Here is a 13,250-nt window from a genome sequence, read left to right as displayed (position 1 = left end):
GCGCTTCTGTTATAGTGTCCTATGGAAGAAAAACATTAACTGACCCAGCTGCATTTACAGTGTTGACACTCTGCAGGCAGCAAATAAATAGCCTATATATGCACCCCCCATCTTTCATTTTCTTGCTTTTAAGTACCACATGAGCATATCAGTTTACTTTCTTCAGTTTATCTTTCTTTACTTTCATTTGAGTAAATTACCCACAAAAGCATTGCTAGAGTGTAAGCGTGATTCTGTATTAAATATTCCAAACCAGATGAGAAAATGTGTTTACCATTTAAATGGTATACATTACATTCAGCTGCAGTTTAACAATATTAATTTGAATACTTCATATTTTTTAAAACTATTACCCAACACAGACAGTTATGTGTTATTACTGGTAACGTCAGCACACACACACACACACACACACACACACAAAAAACAGTATATCCACTTATTGTAGGTACTGCAATTGAGTTAACCACATGGTATGTGGAAACATAATATGTGTATGGCATACTGTTATTACTATTTTGTAGTAATTTCAAGTAATAGTTTAAAAGCAGTATTTTGATTATTAAGAGACTTAATCTATTTGGTAACACTGCAGACAGTCTTTACACAAAATAATTAATATTAAATAAATAATGTTATATAAATGTATATAATAAATATAATAAGCATATGAATAGTTTAATTTCGGTCTATTCCTCAAAACTTGATTGATAAAATTAAATTTTGATTAAAGTTCTTTTTTTATAATAAAGTAATTCATATAATAATTAACATTATATGACCCAGATGACAGAGATCTAAACAAATACATTATATTTTAAATCCATAAGTGCCTTTGTAAAAGGTTTTAGTATATTTAATTTAATTAGGTGTGATTATCATCATTTCTGTACCATAGGTTTCACTGCAGGTCGATCTCTTTCAAATAAGTGCTTCCAGGGTCACCAGAGGTCAAAACAAAAATCTGAAGTCTTTCTGTCAAAATTTACAGAATGAGCTCATTTTGTGAAACCAAAATAACAGCGGAACGTACATGCCAAAGCAAACATTTTGTAAAGCATCTCTTAGGAGATGCTGTATAAAATGCCATTTCACAGGCCACATCATCTCAACGTTTTAAATAGCAGCCGATTTGCATTACATCACTCAGAACCTGACCTGTCATAAGCACTTTGACAGCTACTTCTAAATAATGCTCTTCTTTGACATGAACTAAAAAGTCTTTACATGCTAATGCTAAAAAGCAATCAACTACAACCACAGATGCATGTCAACAATGTACAGATAACATCCTCCAAAAATATAGAATCTCAAAGCAAAGTTACAACTTTCATTAGCACGAAAGTTTTAGTGTATATTTAAGACAAGCTAGACTAGTCATTATGGGTAATGGGCAGACAATGATGCCACTGGTTAAGCTTTGATTATTTGATGAATTGATGGCTCTTACCTGACTCAGAAAGAGCAGCAGAACACAGCACAGTAGTGATAGCATCATATACGGCCTGCAAAAGAGCTCTGTGCACCCTCAATGAAGGAATGAGGGAATGAAGGAAGGCTGGGAGAGAGAGAGAGAGAGAGAGAGAGGGAGAGGAAGAGAGAGCTGACCTGTCTGAGAGAGGTACACAAAGCTCCCCTCTGTCTGTTCTCCAAACACACCTTTCCCCTACAGAACTCACACAGAACTCTATCTGAAATATTCCACCCTCCCTCTGCTCTCACTCTTGCCTTCTGCTGTACTTTTCTCTTCTCACACCTTGTAGAATCAGTTTTTTAAAGACAGCAAAAACATTTTCTTTATCAGTATCTATTTAATATCAAAACATGCTTAAAACAAAATAAATGGTCAATTATTTTCAGAGAAGGTCTTAAATAAAGTTTATTTTTCTTACTCCACTGACAATTTTTTAAGCATAAACACAAAAAGATGCATGATGCAGATAATTCACGGGAGACAATTTTAATCCGCTAAGTAAAGATATGCAAGTAGTATAAACACTTTCACATCACTATGAGATAGGAATATTATACACAGAGTTAACAGGGAACCTAATGACAGACAGATGAACATTAAACAAGACATGATCCTGACAGTACACAGTACATCCTGTGAGTGCTCCGGAAATTCTTCACATCCTTCATGAGGGTGAAGAAATTGCGAGTCATTGATAATGTTGCTTGCCCAATTTCAGATATTTTTATTATAGATGTCCAGCAGTGAGGGAAGATCTGTCCCTGTGATTTTCTGGGCCAGCCTTATCTGTAGTGCCTTTTTGTCAAGTGCTGTGCTGTTGCCAAACCACGCAGCAATACAGCAGGTTAGCACACTCTCCACAGTGCTTTTGCAGAAGTTATGGAGCATATGTGGCTTGTGTTTTTTCAAGTTTTGCTCTTTCCAGATAACTTGGCAAGACCAATCTCCATGAGAATGCAGGTCCAATTTTTGCATTTTTTGGGAATTAAGAAATTGCCCTATAACTGTTCAAATTTGATTTGCTTAAATGACCTGATCTATGCTGTTTTGCTTCCAGAACATACTGGTGTGTGCTGCTTTCAGGGCTGGCGTTACGAGGGGCTGTGGGGGCCATCACCCAAACTATTCCTTCTCCTCAGTCAAGATGAATGTGAAGATGAAGGATTTTAATGATGAAATAGACTTTTTAAAATCCCATTTTCCATGTGCATTGGTTAATGTGCTCTTACACCTTATGTTACAGTGAACTTCCCATGTCACAAAGTCTTACATCTACGGACCATTCCATAGTCTTTTATTACTTTTAAACGCATTTTGTTATAAACACTTTACCCACACCATTGACCTAAAAAGCTTTTGAGTACAGATTTGTCCCCAAAATATGTTCAAGAAGGTACACACACAGTTTTATACTTTCTAAGAATCAGCATATTTTGTTGTTGGTGTGTTTTTGGTTAATGCTCTCTCCCTGTGGGTTATTTTGCTGGACCTCTGTGTATTTGATTTTACATTCCTGTAATGTTTGCACAAAGAAAAGTCTTGAACTCAGTTTGGGCATTCAGACTACCTGGTCTCCACATTTGGGCATTAATCTCTCCACAACTCTCATTAACTCTTCCAAACACAATAACAAGACAATGGCAACTCCAGGAAATCTTAATTTATATATATAAATTGAGATAGTGTTTGTACAATTATCAGCAATCTTAAGTTTTTCTTCAGTTTTGAGAGTCACTTTTAGTGTCATTGGTATCTTGTATGACTTTTGTGGTCCAATGCTTGAAAGATGTTTTAATATTTGCACATTTGTGCAAAATACTGTCTATTGTCATGTAATGTAGGAACTATATTACTCATGACTCAGTGATACACTGTAAAAAAATAGATTAGATTAGGGGGGAATGCGAAAATAGATTAGAAATTAGAAAATCTTATTACAGTGTCATCATACATTATGAGTTTCTAAATTGCAACTTCGACATCAAGTAGTTCTACTGCATTTTGTAAGGAATGTCTAGGAAAGCAAAAAAAGAATAAATAAAATAATCATTTCAGCTTTTAATGTCATTGCAAGTCATATTTTAACATGATGTATTTCAGAAGTCATTAAACTTTTTTCCAAGAACATTATGTGTTTCAGGAAAGACTGTAACGTTATCTGGTGCATGATCTGTTTTAAGTATTTTTGCAATACTCTAGAAAGTTGATGAGGTTTTCTGAGAGCGCACATGACTGGGGTTGTTGGGAGGTTTGACATTGCTGTATTTGTTGTTTTCACAGTTGCAAGTCAAGTTGCCAAACCATTGACAGTTAAATCACATGATTTAACTTCCTCCAGGTCAAAGCTGCAAGACAGCAATTCTCTGTGAATTTGAGGAATTCACATAATTTTGTGAATTTTGTCATCATAACAGTGAGCACTGGAGCTAGAGTTTTGAAGTTACAATCTCTGTTGTCCCACCTTGTGCTTTCTTCAGACTCAACCTCTGCTTTAAAATGATCTACCAGCATAACCACTATCTAAAACTGTCAGCAGTTGTCTGCTATGCTATTTTAGGGAATCCTATTTTGGCAGCTGGAGCAGAGACAGGATGTGGTTGTTTTTTTTGTTTTTTTTTTGCAATTTTAGGTTGGTCATTTGTGGCATTTCTGCATACACTTTGTAAACCATGCTATTTTAATAGTTCCTAATATTTCATAAACAGGTTAGGTGTGACAGTGCCATGTACCACAATGGCACATAACTCCGCTTACAAATCGTGTTATTTTACAGTTTACAAATTCCCCTGTTTGTACCTTTTTGTTTCATAAATATGCTCACAGGCATTTCATTAATCAGTGCATTCTCCTAATAACAGTTTTAAACCAGAGTAAACACACACTGTTAGACCTTACCAGGAATTTTTACAGTAATACACTGGCAACACTGTTTCAATATACTGAATCTGCCAAATTAATAATGTGCCAAAACAAAGAATTTACAACTGTTTTCTTACAATATATACATAAAAGATTGAACTACTGCATCAGAGACACCAATAATACACATATGAATCTCAACAGCGGTGGCAATCAACTGAAAAGCTTCATGATGCAATGCATGCTGGTTGCATAGTATCAAACTCACCCATGACTGTTTGTCACCATTGATGTTTGTATGTCAAGTGTATAAGAGTGTCTCAATAGCCAAGAAAGACTTTTTTTTCTTTTTAAACAGAGATCTTTCCATTATAACAGCTGTATTAGCTTTACTAGACACATCTTAAATAACATTTTCTTTATTATTGTTTAAACAAACTACTTTTTCTTTTCTGATCTAATTTCTGTTACCAGAAGAGCATAAAGCTATATTTCTCACAACTCTCTTTCAATGTCATTGCATAAATATACATTTCAAAACACTAATGCAATTACTGAGAGAGGGACAGGGAAAATGTCAAGAGTCAGGAGTCTAACTAAAGCATCACCATAATGGTGACTTAAAACATAATCAAACTACTATGAACTAGAGCTAAACCTTAATTCTCGATAAAATCTTAGACAGATGACAGAAATAATGTGAAAGTGGTGTCTGTCATAGATGATGTTAATGTTGTTTGTGTTTAATTGTCCTCTGGTGAGATCTTGACAGATTTAATGTGTTCATCTGTTATTTACAGTTGATGTTCATCTAAGGCTGTGTGACTTAATAGGTTAATAGATCCTTTTAATGATGTATCTTCAAACAGCCATTGTAGTAATTTACTGTAAAAGACCTACAGTAACTAGCTGGCAACAGTGTTGCCAGTATCTTACTGTAAAAAGCCTGGTAAGATCTACCAGTGCACACAATCCAATTCATTTTGTTTAAATGTACTTTATTTGTACTGTTATATGTACTTATCTGTTAGGGTTTTTTGCTTGCTGTAGCACTGGCAATTAGTTGTCCTCTATCTTCCTTGTATACAGCACTACAGACCAAAACTCTAAGTAATGTCATGGTATACCTTTCTCAGCTGATTGCTGCTGTCTCCTCACTGGTGCACAGCTCTTTAAATATCATGACATCACTTCCTCAGCAAGCATCTTGTAATTTGAGCAGTTTGATTTGAATTGTGCAGAGTTTTGTTTGTTTCAAAAGTACCATGCCGGTGTATTTATCCCTTACTACTGGGATAGTAAGGAGTCTGATGCCATTTTTGTTTGTGCACTTTTTGTCCTCTTTTTTTGGACAAGGTAGTTAGGGGAGTGAATTGTGTTTCATTTTATTCTGTTTGGATAAATACACTCTAAAAAATGCTGGGTTAAAAACAACCCAACTTGGGTTATTTGGCAACCCAGCACTGGGTAAATATTGGACAGAACACATGCTGGGTTATTTTGATCTAGATGGTTGAGTTAAGTGTTTTACCAAACATGTTGGGTTATTTTATTTAAGTCGACTATTGTCTAAAAAATTATTATATTGCTGGTTTAAATTGGACTGGAACTTATAAAAACACACAGAATTGCTAGGCAGCAATAACAGCAATAATCAAAGGATGAACATTTATTAAGCAAGAATACAAGACAAACTGAATTTATTTGGGTGAATACAGCATAGTTTGCAATATTACATACATTTAAACTCAATACCATAGAGGGTTAACAAGCATTTTAGACAAAAATGTAACATTTTAAAGTAGAATTTAAATTTTAGCGTATTCAACAGTTCTCTGTAATCACTTTTTACCGAAATGGCACTAATTCTCATGCCAGTGTGTCGCCACAATCTGAGCCAGTGAAGGGCTGCTTTTTGCTAGGTTACCTTCAGACCACAGCCTCACGTTTCACTAGTAGCTGAAGGATGCCATGACTGACTCCAAAATCTGCCCATAAACAAACAAAAAACATATTTTAAGATTAAACTCAGTACAATAAAGAATAAAATCCATTTATTTTGTGCAAGGCAAAAGGCGTTTCCATCCTGCGAAACAACCCGCTGCTGACGCAGCTGACTGACATCTCATTCTTTTGTTGTGTAAAACAATACAATTTACAGCACAGTAAAGACTTTATAAATTAAATAAAATGTATACAAACCGGCGGCGCTATGAACCAGTCTCTCCTGTAGAGGGCTTGTCAGAGACAGGCTTAACCCAAAACTGGAAACTGTACCAATGAAGGGATTGGCAGTTATGGAAGTTAACTTGTGACCTGGGGTTATAAAGCAGGAGGTAGAAAAGGCAAATATTTTTATGTTGTGGGAAAAGGATTCATTTATCGTTGTCAACAGTCAGGGCCTTAAGGCATAAGTATGGGCAGGCAGTGTTAAACACAAATGTCTCTCATCAAACAATGTCATGTTACAGACACTGCGGTAGATTACAGTCAAACCACAAATGTTCTATGTGTAAATGGGGATCAGAGATTATATCCTACTGCAGAAGTTCATGCATTAATCCAAGAACATTTTTGGCCATCCATGTTTGCTAATGTATTGTTGTTTCTGTTCCACCTACACCCCCTTCTAAAGAATTGCCATTGACATTATCAGTTCCCTGGAAAAAAAGTAGCTCCGGCTGTAGGCACATCTTTTTCCATTGCTGTTCATATGGTAGGATTTCCCCCTATGCTCAATAACCACCCTAAAAATCATTATTGCCCCAGTACAGCTGTTTTGAAAAGTAGGTATCCCTAAGACTTTGGAATACACTTCACTTTCCACTTAAGGAAGTAGTTTCATTTGGTGGAAGTTGGCATCCTGACAATTAAAACCACCCCATAACATATCCAGTAGGTGAATGTGATTTCATCATTACTTTTGAAGACCAATTATATCGGACCCACCCACATTTACTTCTAATTCTGCGAATATGTCTACACACTTTTTAGAGTGCCATCAGTCAAATCCATTCCACATGACGAATGCGCTAATAGATTAAGCTCTATGCTCACGCATATGAACAGGCAGCATCTGGGGTGGAGAAGTGGATGGAGAGGGCACGGACACATCAGGTGCAATGATCAAACATATCTTAAAGGAAGATGGCGCCACAGTCCTGACCACATCGCTGTCTTTACTGGGTGTGTTTAGGAAATATTTGCATTTATTCACATGCAATTTGATTAATGTTAGCTACTGGTGGACTGTCATGATTTTGGCTAATACAGGATACTACTGTATGATGCACATTAGACGGGATTTAGAAATGGGTATACCCAAAGCCGACTGATAAAGAAGTGGGTATATGCAGTACACTTGGATATACCTTGCACTACACCACTGCATGTTAATTAAACTACATTTTGTGTTTTCACTAGTTATTCGTGCCCACATTTATTTTGCTTTCGCCGCCCATGGATTTCACCAAGTACAACATGTTTGTGAATCAACATTCTTGTTGATCCTGGAACAACATTGCAAACCAATCAGAATGGAGGAATAACTTTTCAAGAAATATCAGTTTTAGGCTTATGATCAGGGTTAGGTGCTTCTACACCCTTGTTAATTAGCTATCATTTTCCCTCTGATTTTAGGGATAAATTATGGTTAGGGTTAGGTTTAGGGGTAAGGACTTAGGGTACAACCTAGGGTACAACCCAGTATTGGACTTAGGGTACAACCTAGGGTACAACCCCAGTATTGTTGAACCTCGATCAACAATACTGTCCAAAAATATAGACTTAACCCAACTGGGTTAAGTCTATATTTTTGGACAGTATTGTTGATCGAGGTTTAACAAAAGATGTTGATTCAGGAACATGTCTTACTTGGCAAAATCACGTATTTCATATGTCATATATCAGCCCGAATGTACTCAACCCACAGAAGGATGGAACACTTTGGGTATGCATGAACTTTCGCAAGCTTAATACTGTCTCTCAATTCAATTCCTACCCCATGCCACATAGATGAACTTGTTTGGTAACCACAATAAACCTGTGTAAGAGGTACTGGAAAATCTCATTAGAAGTTCCTCCCAGTTGTACCCTAAGGCTCTTAGCTCTCCAGTAAACAATTACTACGGTCCTGTTAGCCTCTGCTGGAATATGCCAAATCTGTACCATTTTGGGGCCAACATGGAGCCAACATCTTTCCTTTTTTTCATTGATGACCATTTAAAATTTGCCATGAAGCCTTTTTAAAATAACATATAATTCACAATAGTAAATGTTTTGTAAGTTACCATTTTTTGAGGCACCAACTGCCACTGAGATGAATGGGAATGCTAACCGGAATTTTTCTCTGGAATTCTTTCTAGATATGCCACCTTAATCTGCAAAAAAAAAGTTTTTATATAACCTCATGTTATGCAGCCTGCCCTCTATCATAAAGTCACTAGGTTGATGAAAAGTCTTGGATAATGTTACTCAACCAGTAATGCCAGTGTTTTTCAGTGGATGTAACTGCTGTTAAGGAGAGTGCTTTTACTTTTCTAAACAATCTGACTCAGTTTTAGCCTTGGTGAAAGACAAAAAAAAAAAAAAAAAAATATGGAGAAAAATCTTATAGCTATATCTAGGGAGAAACAGAGGTGGCATCTTTGGACTTGGGTCAATGAGTCATCCTTTGTCTGTCTTTGTTCTCTGACATTTTGCTGTTTACGTAATAGGTGTGCTACATCATACTGCACTGAGATATTGAACAGACATATAATGGTTTCTAAAGAAGGCCCTTCTACTGGGATCTCATATTTCACACGTGAGACACGAGATGAAAGGCTCCACCAGCAGCCAGTGGCTAATGAGAGATGTGTCCAAAGCAAATGCCTTTTGAGTGACGCTCAATAACATGTGAGCAAATTCTGAACATTACAAAAACACTTACTGTACATGCACTCATAATGCTCTTTCACGTGCATGTCTCACTGTTATACAAGAAAGAAGGTGTGAAGATGTGTGTGAAGAACCCTGAGGGGTAGAAACGTTAAATGAATGGCATAAAACACACTTTGATTTATGAAGTGATACCACAGACAGCTGGTTTCCTGTTGGCTTCCTCTATTCATCTATAGAGACTTCAACTGGAGAAGACTAAATCCGTGTCATCACTATAGTCTTAATACAAACACTAACTTGTGACCAAATACAAATCCAAGGTTCCGTCTCACTATTCATTCAGTTGGATTCACTTTACATTAGGTTTATTAAACTGTTAAATGTACTCACTGTGCATATAAAAAAAAAAAACCTGCATGTGATTACATATGTAATTACACCAGTTACTGTTGATTGACTGATTGATTTGAGTATAGTTTACTCAAAAATTATTTACTTACATGATTTACTCACTCTTATGTTGTTTCAAACATAAGAGTGATATGCTGTTATTTTTCTGTGACATAAACAAAGAATCTTCACACAGCTCTTTCCGTACAGTTCATTGTTTTTAATGTCCATAAAGCTTCAAAGAGAACTGTAAATATATGCAGAAGTAGTTCATTCAAGTCTTCTGAAGATATATGATAGCTTTCTATGAGGAATGATTTTCTTTTAATTCACTGAAATTCTCATTACTATATATCACATTCAGTTTGCATTATCCAGTGTCCAGATTTTTTTTTTTTTTTTTTTAAAGTTAGTGTTTATGTATGTGTTTTGCGTGTTTTTTTTGTTTGTTTTTTTGACTAGAGCTTCTGCAAAGTGGACTTGGACTACCATCATGGTGCTTTATGGGATTAAAAACAATCCTAAACAAAACAAACAAACAAACAAACAAAAAACAGCATATGGGTTTGGAAGATATGAGGGTATTATGATATGATAGTAAATAATGACAGCATTATTATTTTGGGTTGAGCTATTCCTTTATGTGTCAAGAAAGAAAACCCGATCAGCTTGTGTCTGTGTGTTAGTATTATCTAAGGTCTAAGTTCCTTTATATGGCCAGCCCACACAATCTCCTCTTGAAGTATGATCACGTGTACACTGGTTACATACTCATTATGGCTGTTTTGTAACTCTTGCATAAAGTTGAATCTTGCCACATGGGGGCATCTTAAACCTCATTGTGTAATCCAGCTAATTTTATGACAAGATAATGATATAGTATAACTGTAGTGTCTGTCAACTCAATCAACATCAGGTCTATTGAGATGAGGTTTGGAACAGAGAGTTTATTAGTTCTGACAATGAATTCTGATCTTTTAAACATTCTACTAATTTCTACATGTGCTGGTATAAATATATGGTTATATTTTGATGTCTAAAATAAATAATTCTTTCAAGTATTAGCCTAACTATTAGCTGTTTATATGTGCCAATCAATATAGAATCTTGGCATAATCTGTTTTATAGGGCAAAGACTATGGGATTATTTTTGTGCCAATAAGAATGAACGTAACCTTATAAAACTAACTTTCCAAGAAACGATCAAAAATATGCCACTGCAAAAGAAGAAAAACACAATGAAAATGAAAAAATGAACTCAGTCGCACGAATTTAACATGCTCTTCAAATATGCTTCATTCTTTGTTAATGATTTTCAAAGAATCGTTTTCGCGAATCATGGATTCTGAATGCGTTGCCACAACTTTCGCTTACGCTTCGCAAATTTTCGTTTGCTGTTTTGGCACAAACCTCTCGTGGGGGCGGGCTTAACAGCGATCTACTCTGATTGGCTAATGAGCTTTTGATGGACAGTTGCTCTCTGACCTGGAAGCACGGACGGTGACGTCAGTGGCGCACATATTGGAAAGTTGTTGCGGTGTGCAATACGTCGTGCTTTGTTTATATTAAGTATTAATGTTATTAGTATTTCACCAGTATAAAGATGAGCTCCCAGGAGAGAAACGGAGCAGCATCATCTTCCACCTCAGCTTGTCCCTCAGGGCAGCTTGAAGTAAGTTCGTGTTGCTAAAGTAACGTTAATCAATAACATCGATAAAAGTTTTATTCATGTACAGTGTGCAACAGTTCTGATAGTTTCTATAAACAAAGCACGACGTATTGCGCCACTGACTTCACCGTCCGTGCTTCCAGTTCAGAGAGCAACTGTCCATCAAAAGCTCATTAGCCAATCAGAGTAGATCGCTGTTAAGCCCGCCCCCACGAGAGGTTTGTGCCAAAACAGCAAACGAAAATTTGCGAAGCGTAAGCGAAAGTTGTGGCAACGCATTCAGAATCCATGATTCGCGAAAACGATTCTTTGAAAATCATTAACAAAGAATGAAGCATATTTGAAGAGCATGTTAAATTCGTGCGACTGAGTTCATTTTTCATTTTCATTGTGTTTTTCTTCTTTTGCAGTGGCATATTTTTGATCGTTTCTTGGAAAGTTACGTTCAGTTTTATAAAGTTACGTTCATTCTTATTGGCACAAAAATAATCCCATAAAAGACAGGACCAGTTGTTTCTTCTAGTATTGATAATAAAGATTGTTCTATTAATGCTTTCCTCTGTTTAAGTAATAATTTCTGAAGGGCTATTAAATAAATGGCCCCAACTTTATGTGTCTTATGTGTAACTAATATGTAGTTATATTGTAAAATTAAGCATTTGACACAATGTTCATATTGTGTGCATACTTGTTATCTTGCAAAACCAAGCCACGTTAAGATTTGCTACTATTGGGGTTTAGATACAGGTAGGGGTAGGTGTTGGTTTATGAGTAAGTTGGAGACAACAACAGTGTAATTAAGGAAGTATATAAAGATAAACTCTAAGAAGTTAGTGATGATGTTCTTTTTTCTTTTTTTTTTTAAAGCTCTTAAATGTGATTATTATTTTCCTTAATAGTAAAATGATAGGCTTTGGTGTTGTCTTATATATTATCAATGAGGATGCTTTGTCTTTTGAAGAAAACAACAAACAAACAAACAAACAAAAAAGCAAGAAAAGAAAGAAAGAAAAGAAACTTTACAGTGTATATCACCATAAACTTCTATTTGACTGATCACTCTCATCTGCCACGGTTAACAGACATGACAACATAGACCTCTTTTAGTGGAGCACAAGCCCCATTAAAATATCACTGATAAAACCACATGCATCAATAGGTTGATGTATATCAATCTGAGAAAAATTTTTCTGATAATATTTCAGCAATCAAGTCACATGTTTTCTACCCACTGTCTAGGGTCTGAACTATAGCGAAGCCAGATTCACAAATGAATTATTCTTTTGAGTAATTTTGTGTCTGCAGTGTGTGTGTGTGTGTGTGTGTGTGTGTGTGTGTGTGCACAACCACCCTATAATTGATCTATAATAGAGATAGAAATAGAGAATAGAGATATAAATCTTTTTTATTTTTCTCATAAATTGCAAACAGATTCTCCAAACGAGTCATGATATCACACTTTGATAGACTGGTGAAGAAAAATGCCCTCTTAGCTTAGCTGTAGTGATCTTTTCACTAGAGGATAGTGATGGGACACTTGGCTCAACAATATCTCTTTCAGCTACCAAACCGCTCTTCATGTATTACAGAATTCTGGCTTTTATACTTAAACCAAATGTAGCCATGATTTGAACTGTCACTGGTATGTGTACACAAATGCTTAAATATTTAAATTCTTTAAACTATTACTAATACCAAGCGGCAACCTTTGTTTATATAGTCTATGGCTTTTTTTTGAGATTATTTCTTACAATTATCAAATAATATGGCTTGTTGTGCAGATAATTGTACTAACAGACCATCCAAGTCTGGGCTCCATTTTTTCCGGTGAGCGATATTCAAATATAATTTTATTTATTAATTTATTTAATTTATTTATAACAATTTATTTATCATTTATTATTTTATTTAAACTTTCCTACACTCCAGAATCCGATAGACTGTGATTAGCTGTAGGCTGAAACCATAGACTGTATA

The 13,250-nt window shown here is 35.6% G+C and overlaps 1 protein-coding gene across 2 annotated transcripts in view; it reads right to left on the bottom strand.

Moving 5' to 3' along the window:
* ccn6 (cellular communication network factor 6) overlaps window positions 1-1,522 on the bottom strand; it is a 28,524-nt gene extending 27,002 nt beyond the window's left edge. For both annotated transcript variants that reach the window (XM_051138912.1, XM_051138913.1), the window contains exon 1: window positions 1,451-1,522. In XM_051138912.1, the coding sequence (XP_050994869.1) occupies window positions 1,451-1,498 (48 nt within the window). In that variant the 5' untranslated portion in view covers window positions 1,499-1,522. The remainder of the gene's footprint in view (window positions 1-1,450) is intronic.
* Window positions 1,523-13,250: the final 11,728 nt, after the last annotated feature.

The sequence above is a fragment of the Labeo rohita genome, chromosome 20 (genome assembly GCF_022985175.1).
Source record: "Labeo rohita strain BAU-BD-2019 chromosome 20, IGBB_LRoh.1.0, whole genome shotgun sequence".
Taxonomy (NCBI): Eukaryota; Metazoa; Chordata; class Actinopteri; order Cypriniformes; family Cyprinidae; genus Labeo; species Labeo rohita.
This window is presented reverse-complemented; position numbering and strand designations above follow the sequence as displayed.